Consider the following 21,438-nt stretch of genomic DNA (forward strand, 5'->3'; position numbering starts at 1 on the left):
GTCAACCGTTTGGGCCCGCTTGGGACCGTACGCTACAAGTGCAACGGAAGCCCAGCTTCACCCCAGCCATGCACCCGTGAGTTGGGGCAAGTGAGGGTCTCTAACCTAGATCTTAGCGAGCCACTGTGCCCCCCTTGCACCCACTGACGAGGAGGTGTGCGCAGCAGACCGACACACCCTCTGCAGCTGTGACTTCCAGAGAGAGTGCTCAGCTAAGAAGTGCAGAAGGAGGACACAGGCTGGCTCAGAGGGTCTGTCTGCTCCGGCAGCTGGGGCTGGACAGAGGATCGACTGTCCAAAGAACAGAGAGTCCCTGTGGATCTTCTCTGAGAGACTCACCAAAGCTGCAAAAGCCCTTTTGGACACAGTCAATCTTGCCCAACAGCCAACAGTGTCAACAGGGGGTGTCTGTTTTACTGTATGCAATCCCTTAGTTTGTCCTACAAAAATGCCCAGGTTCTGAATCTCATGGAATCAAATCAATGATGAAATCCTTGTGATAGCTAAAAGATAGCAATGGTGCAAACAGGCTTGGTGATAAACCATAAACCATAAGACCCAGCCCTTAGGGACAGCATCACAAGGGCACAAAAATTCAGTGGGAGCCTCAAATACTTCGGAAAGACAGTTTCCTATCTGCAGCCATTAGTTTCCAGACTCTTTATTCATCAAATGTTTATCCTGCCTTTCCACCAAAAAACATCATTCAGATAGATTATTAAATGAAAGCCATTCAATTCAAACTGTGAAAAATGCATTGAAAATGGAGTGAACAGCATCCCCCCATTAGAAAACCAGCTCAGAAGCAAGTCAACTTTAACGTCGTATTTCCTGCCTGCGATGAACTCTTTGCGTGCCAGGATGTCTGCAGATCAACCTCTGGATGTTTGGCCTAAAATCCACGTGTTCTGCAGAGAATTCTGGGGGTCGTTTCAGAGACTGGTGTTGGAAGCCCCTGGCCAAATATGCAGGAAACTCCACTTGCCCCCACCCGGCGTCCATGCCAAGAGCATTCCCTCATACCTGTCCAGACGGTTTGTCCAATTACCAACAACTGGGGGCCGTCCAGGACGTCAAAAAAATTTTTTTTTCAATACCGTCTGTTACTTAAAAACAAACAAGCCTTGGGATGCCAAGGGTTGAACTGCCCACACACAAAGCCCATGCTCCACTTTTCAAGAGTGCTTCTTTTTTCTGAAACAAATCCAAGTTTCTAGTCCTCATAGTTCTGAGGGTGAATACAGGATGCTGCCTTGTGCAAGAACAGCCTGTTTACCCACTGAGATCGAGACTGTCTCAAGCAGAACGTGAGAGAGAAAATCTCCTTGACCAGGGAGACTTTCAGGGGCGAAGGAAGTGCCTTCTTAAGCCCCTGAATGATGGTGGGCCCAGAGGGAACGCTCTCGGATTAGGGCCTGCCGAGAATGGCCCTCCCACCCTCCATCTCTGCTGTGGGATGGTGCTTCCAGCCCTTCGTTCTTTGGGGAAAGGGAGGGAGCATCTCTTCACCCTGGCAAGCACCAACCTGGGGAAGTCGTCGTCCTGCCATTCCTCCTTGACGTCCACATTTTCCATCCGCAGCGTGGCTTCCGTGGTCCCCATTTTGCCTTCACTGGAAAGTTATCTCACCTGTGAAAGGAGACACCAGTCCTTGAAAGAACAACACAGACCTTAGAACTCCTGGTTGGCAGAGGAGTGGACCCCCAAACGCCAACCTTTCTTCCAGGTTCTCTTTTCTGGGCAGAAGTACCCCGTTCCCAAGACAAGAAACGCTTCTCCCTGTAGAGTCCTTGACTCTTTCTTTCGAAAGCTTAGAACCCAAAGGAAATTGTCCACGCAGATGCTTTCTGGACCCCCAAATTGCTAGTCTTGTCCTAAGTTCGGCCTGCAAGGCAGGGCTGCAGCAGAGGCACCTCTGCCCAGGGTCTTTGACAGAGTAGGCCCATCCCTGGGGGGGACTTTGCTCCTTAAAAAGTGGGGCTCCGGGTCCTCCTAGCCCAGTGTTGTCCAAACTTGGCCACTTTAAGATGAGTGGACTTCAACTCCCAGAATTCCCCAGCCAGCCATTCTGGGAGTTGAAGTCCACTCATCTTAAAGTGGCCAAGTTTGGACAACACTGTCCTAGCCTCTCCTGCTTCTCCAGCTTCCTGACGCCACCGCCAGGCCTAGGAAAAGAACCCCAGGCAAAGAGTGGGGCAGAGGCACTCATTCTGCATCGCCTGCTCAGAGGACCTCCGGTTCTTTCTCCCCCAGAGACGCTCCGGGGACTGAGGCAAGGCCGCCCTGAGTTAACGAAGCTGTTCTCTGCGAAGAGGCCAGAGGAGAATTCCAGGGCTGGCCGGCTTTAAAGCTGCCTGGGATCACCTCGCCTTGCCCACTTCTATGCGGGACCTCCTTTTTCACTGCCCCCTCTGTTGCTTTTGAGCACAGTCGGCTGGCTCGGGGGCTCTAGGCAGGTATTTCCTTCTGCACTGGCCTGGACCTCTTTCGGCTAAGGGGGGATAGAAGCGAGCCTATAATCAGCCGGCGGTCGGGGTGGGTGCGGCCTTCCAGAGTCACCCGGCAGGGCTTCAGCTTCAAGGAGCTTGCCGAGGAAATGCACGGGGCGGAGGGCCACGGTCGGGGCTGAAACTGAATCTGAATCTGAGCAGCGCAGCCCCGGCGCCGGCAGAGCCGGACCAGGCGTGATGCTGAGCCAGCCGCGCGGGGTCACTCGGCTCCCGTCGGGCAGAGCTGCTGGGCGGCTCGCGAGCAGGGCAGGGACGGGGCAGGGGCTCCGGGCGCCCTGGGCCGCGCTTCCCAGCCGACGGGCTGGCGGAACGAGCAAGGCTGAGCCCAGCCTCGCCGCCTCCAGGCAAGGCGGGACCGCGGGCGGGCGGCCGCGGTAGGGGAAAGGAAGCCAGGCAGGCTGGCAGGCAGGCAGCCCGGCGGCGGCGAGCCCGCAAGCGCTGCGGGCAGCCGGGGAGAAGCGCGGCCAGGCCTTCCCAGCTCCCTCCGAAGGCAGCCGGCCGTTCCCGGGGGGGATGCTCGAGCACCTGCGCCGGCCTCTCCTGCCAGGGCCAGGAGCTCGGGCGCCGTCCGGGGCACCCGGAGGTGGGGCGGGGCTGGGCAGAGGGTCCCCCGCGGGCAGCGCTGGGGAGGGCGCAGCCCGGCGAGCCCTCGCCCGCCGTCGGGACCCCTCCTGCCGGCCAGTCGGCCGGCCCGTCCCCGGACTCCGCCGCCCCTCCCGCGGGCGGAACGCGGCTTACCGGGCCCGGCGGCGGCTCTCCCGCGTGCGTCCGGGAGCCTCAGGCGGAGGAGCGTTGCAGACGCGGTCCCCGCTACGGCCCGGCCTCCATCCGCCCGCCGCGGCTAGGCCTGCCCGGGCAGCGCCCGATGCTCGGGCTGGAGAGCTGCGCTGCCGAGCGCGCCCGGGAGGAAGCGCCCCCGGACGAGGGACCGAGGCAGGCGGCGCCGAGTGGCCTGGCCGCTCACCAGCCCCGCGGCACCAGCGGCGGCCGCACGCGGGACTCGGAGCGGAGTCGCCCGCCTCGCCGAGGATGCTCAGCGCCAGCCCAGCCCAGCCCCGGCGCGGCGCGGCAGCCGGGCGAGCGAGCGAGCGAGCGAGCGAGCAGCCAGAAGCGCGCCCCCGTGCGCGAGCCGCCGCGCCCCCGCCCTCCCGGGGGAGCGGATGAGCACCGTCGGCAGGAAGAGCCGAGCCGGGAGCGGAGACGCCGGCTCCGAACAAAGAGCCCCGGCCCCGCCGCCCGCGGACGGACTGCGCGGCACAGATGACCTCTGTCCCCGAGGCGGGCGGAGGGAGTCCCCGCGCCCGCGCTGGCCTTATTCTCTCGGCCTGCAGGACTCGGACGGCCTGCGGTCCCGCACCGAAGGGCACCCACCGAGCCAGCTGACCGCCTTGCCTGCAGAGGAGGAGATGGGGCACGGTGGCAGGCGCAGCAATGGGGGTGCAGGGCGTTGGACGGGCACGGGGTGTCAGGAGGCTAGCCACCCGAGGAGGGGCCTCGGCTCAGGGGACCCCACCCGCCATGCCGGCCAAGGGTCCAGGCTGGGCTGGAAGACCCCTTGCAACATCAGGGCGAGACGGCGCCAGTCCACCTTGGCACTGCTGAGCTGGCACCCCTGACTCAGCAGAGGACCAGCTGCCCGACTTTCTGGGAATAAGAGGCTCTGGCAAGTCTCTGGGGTGGGAGGGGCAGGGAGCCCAGCCCCAGGGTGCCATCCAGGGCGTCTGTGCTGGGGCACAAATTTTTCAGTGGGTTTGGAGATTCGTTTCCTCCTTCAAGAGGGGCCCAGCCTTTTCCAACGGCGAGGGCAGGAGCGAGAGCCCTTTTCCTGGGGAAACCCCAGAGCACGCACTTTTTCTTAGGAGGACCTGGAACATGGGTTTTGTGCATCCAGTCATAGGCAGGGGCCCTCCAGCCCCCTGAATCTTTGGGCTGGGCCTTGTGGGAAGCAAAGGGCTGCTTCCGCAGGGCGCTGCTGGGTTGGCATCCAGCTCAGTCAGACGGGTTGCGCCTGGCATCCTGGGGGAGAGCCTTGTGAGGACTCTGGAAGCGGCTTCATCCAGTATCCAGATTCAGGGCACTGTGTGAATCCGGCGGATCCTTGTGTGGCAGCCTCACTTTTCCTGGCCGGGAATCTTGTCATGAAACTGTCAGTTGGAGCCGCAAGACGCTTTCCTTGTGCTGGAGCTGGCCAGCCATCAGGTGCCTTTGCACTACCATCGTTGTGCCCCTTCAGCACCCCCATTTGCTCTCCTTGCAGCCCTCAGGGCACCTCAGCTGATTCTGGGGCCGAGCACAGAGGAAGGCCTCCGACTGGATCTGACCCTCTGCTGCCCGGCTGTGTCCAAGGGATCTGGCCTTTGGCGCTCTTCCTGCAAGGGAGGGCAGCCAAGCCACCTGTTAGGGGGCACCTCCCTCTGCAAAAGCCCCACGATGCAGAGCTTAGGGGCTGGGGGCGGGAGAAGGAAGAGGACCACAGGCTCTGACAAGGCTTGGCATTGTAGGAGGAGAGACAGGTGAATCTTTGGTAGCCCAAAGTTAGAAGGAGCCTCGTAGCACTGTTTCTTGTGACGTTTCTGCCTTTTAATAAGGTTCCTGACTCAGAAATGGTGCTTCTGGCTCCTTCTGACATTTCTGCTTATACACCGATCCCCGAGCAGCTCCTCTTGGCCAGAAATAAATCCCATGGAGACGGCAGGTGGGCTCTGGGCGTGGTGTGGCTGCTGCATCTGGAGGTGCCCTGGGGCTGCAGAATTTCCTTATTCAAGGAGGAAATGAGCCCCCCCCCCAAGATTTGATTAATGAAAACATTCAGAGCACCCAAGAAATGCCCAGAGGCTAGATCGGACCTGCAGACTCAGTCCAGCCTTCTGTGTCCCACTGTGGCCAGCCAGAGGCATCCGGGAAACTCCCAGCCCAGCCAGGAGGGCCAAATCCCGCTGCTGCTGCTGCTGCTGCTCCCTGGCAGATGTTCCCAGAGGTGGCGAACCACCCTTGGGAGCAGGAGCCACGGATAGGCCCCTCTTCCATTGAATTCGGTCCCCTTTTAAGACCACCTCCAAGAATGGCCATTATCACCTCATTTCCTTTTCTCCATCCTAAATCTCCCTCCAGGGACCCCAAATTCACATCTGGTGCAAGAAAGTGAAGGGTGTGTGTTTCTGGCTCGACGAAGGAGACCTGTGGCGGTTCAGCTTCAGAAGCTAAACGGTGTCAGAACTGGTTGGTATCTGGATGGGAGACCACCCCAAAATTTCACAGCTGTAGGCTGAAGCTGTTCTGTGTGGAATCTTCTGCAGGAGGCCTGAGGGGCTCTCAGCTTTCTCCCTGCACAGAGATCCTGCCCCGGCCTCATCCTGCCCCCCTAAAAATACTGACCCACACTCTTGTGGGCTGGGGAGGGACGAGTCCCCTTCCCAAAGCCAGGAACCCATCATTCTCTAACACAGGTTTCCCGGTTCAGGCCTCTCTCTCTATACGTATGAACTTCAAACCCCAGAATCCCCAGCCAGCGTGGCTAGTGGAAAGAATTCTGGGAGATGAAGTCCACACGTCTGGAAGTGGTTGAGATTGAGAGACACTGCTCTGCACCCAAAGCGATCTTAAATGGTTATTTGCATCATTATAATAATTGCATTGTGTCATTTAGCCACAAGTCTCTTGACAAAACAAGACTTTATTGATTTATTTAGAAAATGTATATGAACCCTTGTCTTATGCGTGATAATCCTAGGCATTTTACACAGAGGGACACCGTCGGGAGATGAGGCATGGGCATCGCCATTCTGTCCCAGGAACCCGCTTTCTCTGAGCCCCAGATTTGTTGAGTTACAACCCCACAACAATACTGCATTTCAGTACAGGTAGTCCTCGACTTATGACCACAACTAGGATTGGAACTCCATCATTAAGTGATGCGGTCATTAAGTGAGTCATGCCTGATCTTACAACCTTTTTTGCCACAGTCGTTAAGCAAATCACCAGAGTTGTTAAGCGAATCCTGCTTCCCCCATTGACTTTGCTTGTCGGAAGCCCCCTGGGAAGGTCACAAATGGTGATCACGTAACCCCAGGATGCTGCAACTGCCGTAAATGCATGCCGGTTGCCAAGCACCTGAATTTTTATCATGTGACCATGGGGTTGCTGCAATGGTGGTAAGCGCAAGGACTGGTTATAAGTCACTTTTTTCAGTGCCGTCGTAACTTTGATTGATTGCTAAACGAATCGTCATAAATCAAGGACTAATCTCTGTGCCTCAGTGCTGTCTTCATCCACCCTAGAGGATGTTTTCCCGGAGGGGTGGGGGCTTGAGATGAGATCCATCCTGGTCTTTTCTCAAAATTAGGCATCAAAAGATGCCTTCAGCTTTTGACCTGGTAGCTCAGAAAGGGGGGGGGGTCTGTCTTCTTATCTCCCCAGGCCTTTAAGCAATTGCTTAACATTAAAAAAAAATGGGAAGTAGTTCAACGCACAGTTTGGCGTGGAGAAGGCGGGTGAGTCCTAGTCCTCTCTTAGGCACGAGAGCCGGCTGGGTGACGTTGGGCCAGCCACCCCCTCTCAGCCCAACCCTCCTTGCAGGGTTGTTGTGGGGAACATAGGAGGCAGGGGGATTAGGTATGTTCGCCACCTTGAGTTGACCCCCCCCAAAGGGGACTTTTTTTAAAAAGGTCAAGGAATGATTGCTCCTAGATCAGGGGAGCCATGCAGTATCGTGGCTCAGGGCAGCCGGCTTTGGAGGGGTCTCGAGCCCCGTTCAGCTGCACAGCCGGTGGGTGATTTCCTCCTCTGATCCGTGTGGTTTGCACTGCTATTTCAGCCTGCAAAGAAACCCCAACCATTCGGGGGGGGGGCTGGGAAACTCCTGCCTGCTCACTTTGGTCTCTAAGGCGGCTTCCTCTTGAGATGACCTCTCTCCATGAGGGCTAGAACCCCTTCTTCTTCCTGGAGGGGAAATGCTACCACGGGGGGGGGGGGAGCAGAGCCACGCAGCCTCCTGTTCAATGGGCCAAGATCCCCCCAGCCCCTTCCTGCCTGAGGCTCCAAAAAGGTGGCAGTCAAAGCCAGAGGGGTCTGGCTGCTGGCGGAAGATGGTTGCCCAGTGAGGCGTCCCTCCGTCACCAGCCCCGCCCTGCCACCGCGGTGCCCGCTTGCCCTCGGCTGTCTGTTTGCTGAGAGGGGAGGGAGGGGTGCCCGGGCAGCTCCAGGCCCCGGGCTCAGTTTACCTTGGCGACTGTTGCTCAGGAGCCTGCTCCATGTCGCGTGGCAACGGTTGCCAAGGAGAATTGTTCCCTGGCCCGCCAGCCAGGCCTCTCTGACCCAGCGGCGGCTCCGGGCCAGCATGGCGTCCACTTCGGTGCTCGTCAGCCGGGAGGAGGCGGGGGTGCCCACTGCCACCTACTCCTATTGCAGCCGGCCCCGGGCCGTGACCAACCGCCAGCGGTATCGGACTTCCCTGGAGGCCAACGAGCTGTGAGTACCCAGCACCCTGGTCATGCCCCGGGCGGCGGGGGGGGGGAGACACAGAGGGGCAGTGGGGCAAAGGGGCAGCGAAGAGGGTCTCCAGCCCAGCAGGTTCCTCCCAAGACGAAGCCTTTGCGCTTCACAGCGAGGAGGCAGGGGTGTTGCCGCCCTGCGGGAAAGAGGAACGTCCTGGCGCTGGGTGCCCTGTGGCACAGCTGGTCCTGCGTTTCTCCCTCCTCCTTCCCCCCTTCCTCCCCACTCGGCTTCAGACAGGGGTCCTCAAATCCAGGGTTTGCCACCCCACCAGCAGCTTTTCTTCCTGCGCGGGCATAGCAAAGCCACGCCGGGGGCACCGGGAAGCCTCGGGGGCCGAGCATCGCTTGGAATGCAGGAGTCCCAGGCTCAGGAAAACCGTTTGCAGGAGAGCAAAGCCCCCTCCCCCTCCGAAGACCGCTGCCAGGGCAGAAAGCCCCAGGCCCAGCAGAGCAACCGGTTTTGCACTGCCCAGATCCATCTCTTGGCTTGCGAGGAGCCCTGGGTTCAAATCTGGAAGGAGCTGGGCCAGCTCCAACTTCGCTGACGCCTGGCGACTGCCTGGACAAGGCCCTGCAGTTGGGGCAACGTTTTTGGAACAAGCATTTTGCCTTCTTCCTGGGGCTGGGAAACAGCGACTGGCTCAGAGTCCCCCAACTGGCTTCGTGCCTAAGGCAGGACTCGAACTCAGGTCTCCTGGTTTCTAGCCTGGTGCATTAACCCCTACACCAAACTGGCTCTCATTGGTCCATATAGCCAGTGTTCCTCAAGCTTGGCAACTTTAAGATGTGTGGACTTCAACTCCCAGAATTCCCCAGCCAGCAACTTCTGGGAGTTGAAGTCCACACATCTTAAAGTTGCCAAGCTTGAGGAACACTGCATGTAGTTCAGCATTATCCACCTGGAGGGGCAGCAAAGACCATCCAGAACTGCTGGCAAGGACCGTCCCCTGCCTGCCCCCCTCCCCAAATGCTCAGTCCTGGAGGTTTTGTGCCCAACTACCCCCCGCCCCAATCTTGCCATCTCCTAGCTGGTACGTTATGAGGTCAAATTCCTCCTCGCTGATCTATTTTCTTGCGCTTTGGCGGCCTTAGCTTTTTGCAACGGGAGCGTGAAATGCTATTTTCCATCTTTTTTTTAACGCCCTCTTTAATTTGATTATTTCAGGGACGATGAACCGGTTCGCTACGCAAATCTCATGTACGAGCGGAGAGTGGTTCGCGGCAACACCTATGCCCTTCATGTGTTACCTTGGGTGGGTTCTTCTTCCATAAATCTTTTCTGTTTCTCCGGCGGTGGGTTTTGAAACAGGCGTGCTAAGAATATACTTATCCTGCGCAAGAAAAAGTGTCGGGAAGGGGCCAGAACGATCCGGTGGAACCAATGGCCATAAATTGTGCTGGGCCTGAAATGTGCCTTGTCCTTTGGAAGTTCAGGATGCTGGACTAGGTGATCTGCGCATGATTGCTCTTGCATTCACCTGCCAAAGGGTTACGCATCAACTGGCCGATTTCACCCATGGCCAACTGGCCGCCCACCCACCGTGTTAGGATTTTAACATCCAGCGTTTCCAGCCAATGCTGTGTGATGGTGAAAAGTAGCCCCCCCCCCATATACATGGCGGCTGCATTCAGTACCAGACCTATGAGATGCCTCCCCACAAGGGAGCTGCTGAAAGCGCCCGTGTAATAAAACCTTCACGGCCAGTTGAGTTGACCTGAGTGGCAAGAGGGGAGGAATCAGACAAGGACTATTGGCCTGGTAAACCAAATGGTCCACATTCACTGGAAAGACAGTACTGTCTTTGCAGCAGGCTGACCTAGTGGGAAGGGAGAAATAATAAGAAGGTCACGCGGATGGGTTTATCAAAAACCTTCCAACGTCACACTGAAATTCCCGTAATGTCTGTCTTTTTCCTTTGTTTTGTCTTTGCAATGTAGTAGGCCAAAGTATACACCGGTGTTTCTCAACCTTGGGAACTTTAAGAGGTGTGGACTTCAGCTCCCAGAATTCCCCAGCCAGCTGTGCTGGCTGGGGAATTCTGGGAGCTGAAGTCCACACCTCTTAAAGTTCCCAAGGTTGAGAAACACTGGTATACAAGCTCTGGTTCTGCTTTTGCTTAGGGCTGCCCAGCGTCTTCCGTACCCTGCAGAGTAGCACAAACCGGACCCAAATAGTCCTGCAGAGAGAGGGTTGGAGGAGGCAGAGCCGTGGATTGGGGCGTTTGAGCTAAGAGGGCCTGCCAGCATAGTAGGGAAAGGGTTGGACCGGCATCGGGGAGATCCAAGTTCGAGTCCACCCCCTCATCTGGGGCAGCTCTTTGGGCCGGGCCTTCCCCGCAGCCCAGCCTTTCTCACAGGGTGGTGGTTTGGGAAGAAGTGATGCTGTGAAGGTGGGAAATATTTAAGGCAATTGGAGAAGCCTGGGATGACCTGGCCTGGATCTAGCCTGACCCTTCACCTTTAGCAGTTTAAGCAAGGCGGCTTTTTCCATTCACCCACGGTAACTGCGTGCACGTGTGTGTGTGCGTGTGCACGCGTGCGGATGTACACCTATAGGGGGCGGTCTCCGCACCCCTAAGGACTCTCAAGAAATTCCTCTCCCAGAGCTCCCGCACTGAGTCACCAGCTCAGAAAACGCCCCTGGAACCCACCGAAACATGACAAGAGGGTTGTGGGTTGGCTTTCCAGAGCACTGAGCCCGATCCGCTGGAGCTGCAGCGGCAGCGCGAAGCCCATCGGAAGATGCTGGCCAGGAAGAGAGCGAAAGAGCAGCTGCGGACTCAAACCCCAGAGCCGCTGGAAGGCAGGCGGCACGTGGATGTGCAGACAGGTAACCTGCCTCACGGGCCTTGGAGTAAAATGCCACTGCCTGTCCATGGGGGTGGGATCCCAGGGCCTTTTCCATTCAGGCAAGACCTGTGTTTGAATCCCTCCGGTGACTGGGAGGACGCAACTGTGAGGGGTTGGCGCATGGGCTGCGCATGGGCCAAGCGTGCGAGTTTCCTACCAGTAAGCCCTGCGAGTCCTTCGGAGCAAAAGGAAGAAACGTGCCGTAGCGTTTGAAGGCGCCACCTTGGCAGCCCTTGAGAGACGGAACTCCAGTTTCGTCACAGAACTGCCAAGGTGGAATCAATTAGAGGACTAAACAAAGACCGAGGCTTTTGATCGCATTGTATGTGTACACGGACGAGTCGGTGCCAAAAAAATGTCTGCGTCACCTCGAACAAATGCTTTCGTTTCGATTCAAAAGCGGTTCCGGGTCGTCTCGCAGAGTGCTTTGGCTGCAGCATCAGCTCCAGATCTCCACAATGCCGACAGTGTTTGAGAGCTGAGCCAATGTATTTCTGACTCAATGGTTGTGCATTTGGAACCCCATTGAAGGCAGCGCTTCCTTTGAAATGCCGGGGTTTGGTGGCATTGTGCAAACTCCATTTCCCCACTTGTAGCAATTCTCTCTTCATCAAGCCTACCAGTTCCTCAGCTGCCTTGGCCTAAGAAAAGGGGAAAGGTGGCCTGACAGCTTTGCAGCTCGCCCTCATAGGAACTACATGGATTTTTTCCTCCTCCTCTTCCTCTTCCACCTCCTCCTCCTCCTCTTCCATGCAATTTCTCCTCTGCATGAAGTGGGTGTAAGGGGATGTTTGTTTCTCCAGGAGCTATGGTGGTAGGGGACAGGTTAATTTTTTTTTTTTTTTGCTTGTTCTCAGCATTGTGAGGTTGTCAGCAAAGAAAATACCTGCTGATTATCTTTATACTGCTTTTAAAGAGGGAAAAGGGGGAGGGGAGGTCCCATCCTCCTGCCATTCCTCTTCTGTCGTTTCCTCCTCTTCCTTCCCACCCCAGCGAAAGCTGGGTGATGCAGCGCCCCTTCTCAGAGCACCATGTCTGTGATGCTGTGGGTTGCGATCCACAGAAGATAACCCACTCTGGTCAAGCTTGTCGATTACATTCCCGTTGGATTTTTCCCGTGAAATTCCTCTGAGGAAACCAAGTGGCTTTTGCAGGCCATGCTCCAGCAGAAATGCCTTTTTGCTGAAGGATGCTGTTGCTGAGGACAAAGCCTAAGAGCTCGCCACGTGCCATTTCAGAATTGTACCTGGAAGAGCTTGCAGACCGCATCATCGAGGTGGACGTGGAATGTCAAACCGATGCGTTTCTGGACCGACCGGCCACTCCACTCTTCATCCCCGCAAAGACCGGCAGAGACGTGGCCACGCAAATATGGGAAGGAGAGGTGAGCTTTCAGGAAACTGCCCAGTAGACAGGTGGCCCTTTGATGAAACCACCATTCTTTGCAGGGCCTCATTTTTGGATAGAGGAAATTCAGATGCCTTTGCATGTAGAAAAGTGGCATGTCAGGGAAAAGGCAAAGTGAGAGCTCTTTTCTTTGACTAGCTCCTTGTCTGTATGCAGAGACGATCATTTCATCATGGAAAAATAGTTGCACAAAACTTTATCTGGACACCGAAATGGATCCAGGTATTTCTCAGCTTCAGCAGTATCGGCTTCCCACTGTGTCTGCAGGCAGAGTAATGGCAAGGGGGTTCTCCCCCAAAAATGTCCCCCTTCACAGACAGTCCCCGAAAAGGAAATTTGCAGAACACTAATCCCAGAAGCCCCTTCTCCCAAATTTAAGGCCCGCCCTAAATGTTCTGCTTCGGGTTTGTTTTCCCCATCTCAGCTTTTTGATTTTGATATCGAAGTCCGGCCGATGCTTGAGGTCTTGGTGGGCAAAACCATAGAGCAGGCTTTGCTGGAGGTGATGGAAGAAGAGGAGCTGGCCAATCTGCGCATGCATCAGTATGCCTACCACGAACTGCGGGCGGCAGAGCTCGCTGAGGTCCAGCGCCTTGAAGAGCAAGAGAGGCGGCACCGAGAAGAAAAGGTACGGAAGGGCAGACGCGAGGCTGGGGAGGCCATTTTTGGTTTGGGAAAGAGCAGGAGCATGCTTTTTGGGTCAGGACCTTCCTGTGGAAAGGGGTGCATGCTGATCCCAGCTGGGATCAGGGCCCAAAAGAAGGGGGCAGCACCCCCTTTCTCCCTCTGCTACGTCTTGGAGCGACAGTCAGCACCGGATGTCTCTCGGCCCAAAGCTGTGGCCTTGGCAGCTGGTGGAAGCGCCTTCCAAAGCGGGGCAGGCAAGTGTCTACAGGATGAAGGGGAGAGGATATCGAGGTACAGCTATTTTTCCAAAAAGTAAATGGAACCTCCATCTTTAAGGGCACTCCACCCCAGTTTCTGGGAGGAAAAAAAAGTAAAGGAAAGGGCATTCCTGTTATGGCCTTCGGTGGTTGCTGTCTTATGAAAGCAGCTGTCTGGCCACAGTCCATAAGGCTGTGCGGCGCTTTGGATCCCAACCCCAAATGTGCTTTGGAACTCCCAGGAGCGTGCACGCAACACCCGCCAGGAACGCCTGAAAGCAAGCGCCTCTTTTCCCAGGATGCACTTCAGCTGCAGAGGGCAGCCGCATGACTGCAGGAAAGTTGTGGCTGCTTTAAGGTGCTGCTGCTTGAGAGACCTGCACCCTCTGCAGCATCTTCAGGGGTTGAAGTCCAAAGCACCTGGTCCTGCAAGGCTGCTCTTCTGGGAGGAGGGTTTGGAAAAAGGCCCACCAGAGAGGGCTGGACCTCTCCTGAACAGCAGAGTTGGCCCTCTCGGCACTCCGTTCACTTCCCGAGGCTGAAACACAAATGTCGTTGGGTTGCTCCAGAGCAGCGTTTCTCAGACCTGGCCACTTTAAGACATGTGGACTTCAACTCCCAGAAGCCCATGGCTGCTGCTCCAGATTGTCCCACTACCCGGGCAACCTTGGCATTGGCGTTTCAGGGACTTCTGCCTCTGCAGGGCAAGCGTGGTAGAGAAAGCTGACCGGGTGGTGCCTTGGGAAGGGGCCTTGAGTGCCGCCCCCCTCTTCTGAGGCCTGGGAATTATGGAGGGGAGATCTTAAGCGGGAAGCAAGGAAGGAACCCCTGGGGTTGCCTGGGACAGCAAAAGAAGCCGTGCCGGGGGTCAGCACTCTTTGGGCAGGAGAGGCTGGAGTCGCCCCAGGTAAAGCCAGCAGAGCAGACGGAAGGAGGTTGGCTGAACGATGCGTCTGGCTTCCTCCCGCAGGAACGTCGTAAAAAGCAGCAGATGCAAATCCTGCAGAAGGAGAAAGAAACGGCGGAGAAGATTGCAGCCCGGGCCTTCGCCCAGCGCTACCTCTCGGACCTCCTTCCTTCCGTCTTCAGCAGCCTTCGCGACAGCGGATACTTCTATGATCCTGTGGAAAGAGGTGCAGGGGGAGACGGTTTCTCTGGTTAGCGCTGGAGATTTCCAGCCTGACGGTGGAATCGGAAAAGAAGACCCAGGCTGAGGTCTTTCATGTTTCGATATCCTGATTTATCCTGGAGGCTAGTGAGGATTAGGGATGGACGGACGGACGGGTCTGTTTCAGACTTCCCCCTTTGCAGATTTGTGCAATTCAACATTTCTCATTTTTCCATTTGTACATTCAGTTCATCCCATTCCCATAGGTGATTTTTTAAAAAAAGTTTGCATCAGGGATGTCTGGAGGGGGTCAAAAAAGTCAAGGTGGTGGCCACAACCATGTGATGTACATCGAAAAGGGCCAGGCTTGGATCACATGGCTGTGGCCACCATTTTGACTTTTTTGACCCCACCCCTGCAGACACCCCTGGTTTGTATGAACCCTTGTATATAAGTTTGTCATGTTTTTTCAAAAGTGTGTTTTCGTTGGCCACTTTGCCTACAGTTCTGGCAAGCACCTTTCCTTGGCATAATCATTTATTATCTTCATGGATACATTCATATATTCATTGAAGGCATGTTTTTTCCCCAGTGCATGTTTTATCGGCTAGCTGCAAAGCAACGTTCTTAGGGGTCCCAGTTTTGAAAGGCAACTATATTTTAGTTCTGGCGTTGGCCTAAAAATGTTCCATGCTCCAACACAAGATACACAGGCGTCTGTACGAATGTCAGTGCGCCTACGCCCGGGGTGACGGTCCCCTGATCTGCGGCTGCAGGATGCACAGCTGCCGACATGCCCCAGGGCAGATCTCTGCTTAAAAACACACCCAGTTAGGACTTCGTAGTTTAACAAGCATGCTGGAGTTGCTTAGCTCCGGATCGTTGGCTTGCCTTCGAAGGAGTCTGGTGGCACCTTTTCCAACTCGCAAATTTTACTAAAAGGCCGAGGACCCCGTCACAGACTGCAACGGCTCCCTCGGTTCTTGTTTGGCAAGCAGACCCAGGGCCCAGGTGACGGGGGGGGCAATGGATGTCACATGCATCATGACATCGTTGTACAAATAACATCATGACACGGATGACATCATCGCAGCTGCTCCCGACGGCCTCCGGCACAGGGTTGGGCTCCTTGGTGTGGCTCAGCGGAGGGCACCGTGCAGCCATCCGGCCAGGGATGATGGGCCTCGTCCTCCATCCCTTCCCGGAAAGCCCCAGGTTGGCAAAGGGGGGCATAGCAGTGGCCGAGTGAGAACGGTGACCCTGTTCTTTCCCCCCCAGACATCGAGACCGGCTTCATCCCTTGGATAATGGGGAGGATGGAGGTCTTGCTGGAGCAGAAGATCCTCGGCCGAGTCATTGCTGATAGTAAGTGAGGTTCTGCTTCTCCAGCAGTTGGGCTGTTTTGAAATGAGGGGCTCACACGTTGCCTGAAGGAAACAAGGCCCCCCTTCACTGACCCCCTCCCCACTCAGCAGTCTCCCAGGAAACGCAGAGCTGGGGTGGGCTGGGGTCTCCTTGGAGGAGAGTTTCCGAGGCTGAAGACTCGACTGGACCATTGTGGTCAAAACCGGGCTCCCCTAAAGCAACCAAATCACGATGCAACGTAATTTTACTAGCACGCTTACAGTATATCCGGCACTTTGCTGAGCAGCCCTGATCAAAAGCAGGACCAGGCTTGTACGGCTTTTGCCCCCGACACTGCAAAGACAAGGCAAAGAGGCAGACACAGTGTAAACTGCGGCATAACTTTTGGAAGTGAGGAAACCCTGACCAAAATTCTTCAGTTTGCCTTTTAGCTCTCCTGAATTTTGGGGCAATTTGAAACCCTTCCTTCCCCCTGCCAATCCCCACAAATTCTTGTCTTCTTCCACAGAGAAGCTTGAACGAAACACACTGTCTGTTCATGCAGTGAAAACAGTCAGGTTTATTCATATTTTTCTTCTTCGATCTCTCTCCTAAGAAAATACTCCAAAAAGCCACCCCCCAACCCCAATTTGGTCCCCTGCAAATAGAGTGGATTATCTCAGAGATTGTTTGGCTCAGCCAGAGTGAGATTTTATCCCCCCCTCAAATTCTCAGACAATCCACAGGGGGCAGTAAAGGATGTCCTGGGCTGTCCTGGCCGATGGCAGGGAGGTAAATCCTGGTGGGGCCCCTTTTCTTGTCATCCCAGGCTCAGTCTGATGGATGGATGGAAGGAAGGAAGGAATGAAGGAAGGAAGGAAATGGAGAAAGAGGGAGGGAGGGAGGGAGGGAGGGAGGGAGGGAGGGAGGAAGGAAGGAAGGAAGGAAGGAAGGAAGGAAGGAAGGAAGGAAGGAAGGAAGGAAGGAAGGGAGGAAGGAAATGGAGAAAGAGGGAGGGAGGGAGGGGAGGGAGGGAAGTTTTGTTTGTCCCAATGACAGGAAGAGGCCAGGAGAGGGCCGGGACGGAGAGTAGGCAGGAGGGGAGTCTCTGGGCAGGGTATCCCCTAAATGGCCACGCAGTGGAGGTGGGGGGTGGGGGGTGGAGGGAGAAGCCTGGGAGGGGGCCTTTCAGAGCACTCCGAGAGATGCTTCCATAGCAAGCTTGCTCTAACTGGGGCTGGCAAATTCTTGTTCTGCACTGACCCCCAACCAGCATCAAATCTGTGTAGCTCTTGCTTCTTGGTCTTGCCCAGCTCCATGGGGCTGACCCTGGACCTCTCCCTTTAATGCCAGAGAAAGGCCCCCCAGCACCAAAACGCTGGGGACAAAGTTGTGCCGGAACCCTGCGCCACGTTCAAGCCGTTCCCGTGAGCGAAACAAACAGGGACTAGGCTAGCAAATGCCCCTCTCTTTAGACCGAGGGGGCTTCCAGCCCCAGGCGCTCCCTCCAGAGGAGCAAAGGCACCCCTAGCAGGAGGCGGCTGAATCCGTCTCCACCTCCCCGGCCCCATATTCAGAATGCTTTCCCCTGCGAGGGGGCAGCTGCGTGTGGGCTCCCCGTCTTCCTCGGTTCTCCTTGTTGGGGGCTGCGAGTGGGGCAGAAGGGGGTTCTGCTGGGGCTCCCTCCCGTTTGCTTTGCCTCCATTCTGGCTGCCCCGTTTGAAGCTGGTGATTCCTTACTCAAAAAGGCAGCTTCCAGATGTACAGACTACAACTCCCAGAATTCCTAGCTGGGAATTCTGGGAGATTGGGGTCAGCTCCCTGGGGAGGTTTGGCACGTTCCACCTGAGAGAGATTTTTAGTCTTTAGAGGTGGGGAGGCAACTTCATCTGGACCGAGCCAATTAGCCTGCCATCGTTGGATGAAATGATCTTGGGTTTCCACCAGGCTGAAGAACATCGTCCCTTATAGAATGGGTGGCTGTTTGTAAAGGAGGGGGGATAACTTTATACCGCACTGCAGTCAGGAAGAGGTAAGAACAGAAAACAAAGAACAGGCTGGACTGATAAAACGATATAGCGTCCTTAAAAAAAGCAGCAAGCAGAGACTAAGCCAATCAAACCCACCCGCCCCTCACCCCTCCCGGTCGTGGCTTCCACTGCCCAATAGTCTTATTCCAAGCCCAGAGTGACCAGGATGGTCGTCAGAGCTTTTGATGAGAAGGAGATTCAACTCTTGCTCCATTGCAAAGCAGCTGCATTAGGGGAGGGGGACGGGTTGGGGTTGGCTGTGATCAGCCCTAAAGCCCCTCGCAGGTTACATTCTCAACCCGGGCTGATTCCTCACATAGGCTTAATTCGCAACGTGATGGAAATGAGGCTGGATGCTTTTGAAACTGGCATTTTGCCTCAAGCCTCCGAAGTTCTCCAAGAAGTTGTCCAAATGCCTGACCAGGAAGTGGAGCCCACAGATCCCGCTGCCTCCGTGCCAACCGAGCCCTCGGGGCTGCCAGGGGCTCCTGACCAGTCCGAAGGTGCTGGCTGGCCGGAAGAAGGCTCAGGCCGGGCAGATGCTCCAGAGAGTCAGGCAGAAGCTCTTGGTGAAGCGGAAGTCTCCGAACCGCTGGAAGTTCCAGGTCAACCCGAAGATCCAGCAGCAGTTCCGGATCAAGGGCAAGCCGAACAGCCGGAAAACGCAGGGTCTGAGCCGCAGTGAATCAGGTGAACCAGTGAATACAAACGGGCCCAGGGGGGCGGTCAGAAAGGTCAGGATGGTGTCCTCAACCATGCAAGCTGAAGCCTCGCCACTTCTGTCGTGTGCCGTTGCTTTGGGAGCAAGTGCAGAAGCCGAGTCGTTCCCCCCCCCCCGTGCCCCTGGCCTCCCCGGCTCTAGCCCACAGACTGCGTGTCCTTTCTCCTGGGGCTCACCCATCCACTTGAGCTGCTGTGGGCTCACGGCTTTGGAAAAAGAGCAGAAAACCGCTTTATGGGCCACTAGATGTCAGTAACAGCCCTGGGAAATCAAAAATAGGCCTTCAACTTTGCCAAGAATCTTCCTTCCCTTTGCTAGAGTTGAAGGCAGGTGTTGAAACTGGGGTTCTCGTATGCGTGCCCAACCAGGCGCCCTCGAAAAGTCTTGATGCACAAACTTGGAGGCGTGGCTGTCTCACACATCTGGGGTGCCAGGATGGGGAAAGTGTTTTATGCCCTCAGCTGTTGCCCGTCTGCCCAAAGCCCCCAAGAACTGGGCCAGGAGGAAATTACTCCAGCCCCTAAACTGTGCATTGTTTTTAGTAGTTGCTCTGATGGGTTCTGCTTGGGCGAGTCTGGGAAGCCCCCCACCCCTGGAAAGCCATTCCCCACACCCGGGAAGTCTCTCGCATCCCCTCCGGTTCTCCCAAGCCCTGCTTAGCCCAGTGCCTTCTCCTTACGGAACCAAGGCAGACCCAGTTTGCTGCATTTCCAACAGACAGATCTGCATTCCAAGGCGAACCGAACAGATTTCTCTCCTATCCATGCTTGGTAACGTCTACCCTTGGATCTACTTATTCTTCATTTATTTAAGGTTATTGTATATTGTAATTTTAATTTATTTTAACCACTTTGTAAACCGCCCAGAGATGGGCGGTGACAAATTTGATACATACATAAATAAATAATAAAAAATAAACCAGAGCCAAAGGGAATCTCTGGAGTTCTTGGTGCTCTCTGAGCCTGCTTGCAGACCTTTCGTTACCCAAATAGGCCGTTGATGAAGTCGGGTCATGAAACGCCCGCAAGCAAACCACCAGGCTCAGAGAGCACCAAGAACTCCACCGTTCAGCCCTGAGCTACGGATCTTCTCTCCTATTGAAAAGGGAATTTAGAGTCATTGGTAACTTGGCTCACAGCTCCCGCTGGAAGAGCAGGTGGCCAGGAGGGCCTTTGCACGCCTCCGGGAGATGCGCCAGTTGCGTCCATTCCTGGGTCGGGAGGCTCTGCTCACAGTCGCCCACACCCTCGTAACCTCTCGCTTGGACTACTGCAACGCACTCTACGTGGGGCTGCCCTTGAAGAGCATCCAGAAGCTTCAGCTGGTGCACAATGCGGCTGCGCAGGGAGTAAGTGGTGCTGGATTTGCGACACATGTAACACCACTACTGCGTGAGCTGTATTGTTTACTGGTGTGTTTCCGGGTGCAGTTCAAAGGGCTGGTTGTCACCTTTACAGCCCTGCGTGGCTTCGGACCGGGTTACCGAAGGGACCGTCTTTCCCAATAGTTTCTACCCATCCGATTCGGTCCGGCAGGCCGGGCGTGCCGCTGGCTGGCAGAGACCAGGAGACGTGCCTTCTCTGCCATAGCCCCTGCCCTCTGGAACACCCTCCCTTCGGAGATTAGGTTGGCCCCGACCCCCTTGGCCTTTCGCGAGGCTTTAAAGACCTGGCTATGTGCCTGGGGCCCCGAGTGTGTTAAGGGCCCCATTTCCTGGCTATATTGAATCTATGGTTATAATTTTTCTCGGCTGCTGTATATATTTATTTTTGTATTGTTTTTCATTGTTTTCATTGTTTTAGAATTGTTTTCACCACCAAGAGTCACTTGGTTGAGATGGGCATCTACAGAAATTAAATAAATGAATACATAAATAAATGAATGAATGAATAAATAAATAAGTTGCGGGGTTAAAATCAACAGAGCTAACTCCTATGTGCTCTCCTGCTGTTACAATGTACTGCGATGTGCACTGGGATTAACCATTTATTTTCCCTGTATCTTTTCAGGGAATCGCTGCAGGAAGACATCAGCCTCCAAACAAGCCTCTGAAAATTGGCAAATTTTTGAATCTACTTTACTGTGGTGGGCACGTAATAAATGGAAAGCTACGTTTTTTTTTTTTTTAAACCACGTACAACATCTATGTGCTCATTAACCATAGCAAAACGAAGAAGCCGTTCTCAGCTTCCTTCAAGGGTTCTCTTAAGTGTTCTTCTTTACATTTGTCTTTATTGTGTAAAACGTTTAATCACAAATTTAAAATGTTGTGGTCCTAGATAGAATCTGATGGACCTTACTTGTTATTTAAGTCAATTTGAAAACACTGGAATAGGATTTAATTGAAACTGAACTTTTAATTGCTTTCAGTTTTAATAGGATTCAGATAAGGACAATATTCCACCAGATTCAGTTTAAGAAAGTTTTAGGGTTTTTTTGCAAAACGTTAACCATAGTTAAACATGTTCTTTTTGTTTTGTATTATACTTGCTAGAGTTTACATATTACAGAAAAACATAAGAAAATGTAGTTTGTAAATTGCATTATAAGTCTGAGTTGTTCATGACTTCAGCAAAAAGGAAGGCTGCATTTTTGATTGTTCTTTTTCTGTTACAAAACTAATCACTGAGGAGGTAAACAATGTTAATTATTTCATTTAAAATATTCCATGTTTCTCTTTACAAATGATTCTTTAGTCTGTATCTGTAGAAGGTTGCCGTAGTGACTGGTTATATTCTTAGTTAATTAGGGTTCGCCTGTTCTGCTTATTTTGTTTATCTTCTAGAAGTGATTCGTGCGCGGGTGAACACACGCCCCCGTGTGAATGATAGCACTTGTACAAAGGTTAGGACAACACAGATTTTGCTAAGTTGCACTGTAAAGCGAATGCTGCTCGTGACGCTGGCAAGATGCGTGGTGTGTTTTCTCTTTTCTTTTACAAAACAAATCACCGAGGAGAGGAACAGAACGACCGAGTTCGGCCCCCTCCGTCTCGCTCGGGCGCTTCCGACGCGCCGCGGTTCTGTCCCGAAGGGCCGCCCTCGGCGCGTCCCTCCGTGGCGAGCGGAGCGCCCTTCCTTGCGCCGAGGGTC

At 54.8% G+C, this 21,438-nt stretch overlaps 2 protein-coding genes across 5 annotated transcripts in view; one reads left to right on the forward strand and one right to left on the reverse strand.

The window, feature by feature from the left end:
* ATCAY (ATCAY kinesin light chain interacting caytaxin) overlaps window positions 1-7,390 on the reverse strand; it is a 35,849-nt gene extending 28,459 nt beyond the window's left edge. For 3 of the 4 annotated variants that reach the window (XR_015797331.1, XM_088147385.1, XM_088147384.1), the window contains exons 1-2: window positions 3,249-7,389; window positions 1,526-1,629 (exon numbers count right to left, since the gene is read on the reverse strand). Coding sequence is in view for 3 of the 4 variants with exons in the window: in XM_088147385.1 (XP_088003511.1) it covers window positions 1,526-1,602 (77 nt within the window). In the remaining variant the exon portion in view is untranslated. Of the gene's footprint in view, window positions 1-1,525; window positions 1,630-3,248 lie in introns of all 4 variants that reach the window. The other variant, XM_088147388.1, reaches the window with a different exon arrangement.
* A 108-nt stretch (window positions 7,391-7,498) lies between these two features.
* Window positions 7,499-21,238, forward strand: LOC103056482 (radial spoke head protein 3 homolog B-like). The gene is made up of 9 exons (XM_007432008.3): window positions 7,499-7,976; window positions 9,168-9,255; window positions 10,691-10,832; window positions 12,091-12,236; window positions 12,684-12,887; window positions 14,114-14,276; window positions 15,530-15,616; window positions 17,946-18,315; window positions 20,356-21,238. Exons 1-8 carry the CDS (start codon window positions 7,846-7,848, stop codon window positions 18,308-18,310), a joined length of 1,326 nt encoding a protein of 441 aa, XP_007432070.1. The 5' UTR covers window positions 7,499-7,845; the 3' UTR covers window positions 18,311-18,315; window positions 20,356-21,238.
* The last annotated feature ends 200 nt before the right edge of the window (window positions 21,239-21,438 follow it).

The sequence above is a fragment of the Python bivittatus genome, unplaced genomic scaffold (genome assembly GCF_059951505.1).
Source record: "Python bivittatus isolate LINGU-HERP-01145 unplaced genomic scaffold, Pbiv_v1 ctg000500_np1212, whole genome shotgun sequence".
In the NCBI taxonomy this organism is placed as follows: Eukaryota; Metazoa; Chordata; class Lepidosauria; order Squamata; family Pythonidae; genus Python; species Python bivittatus.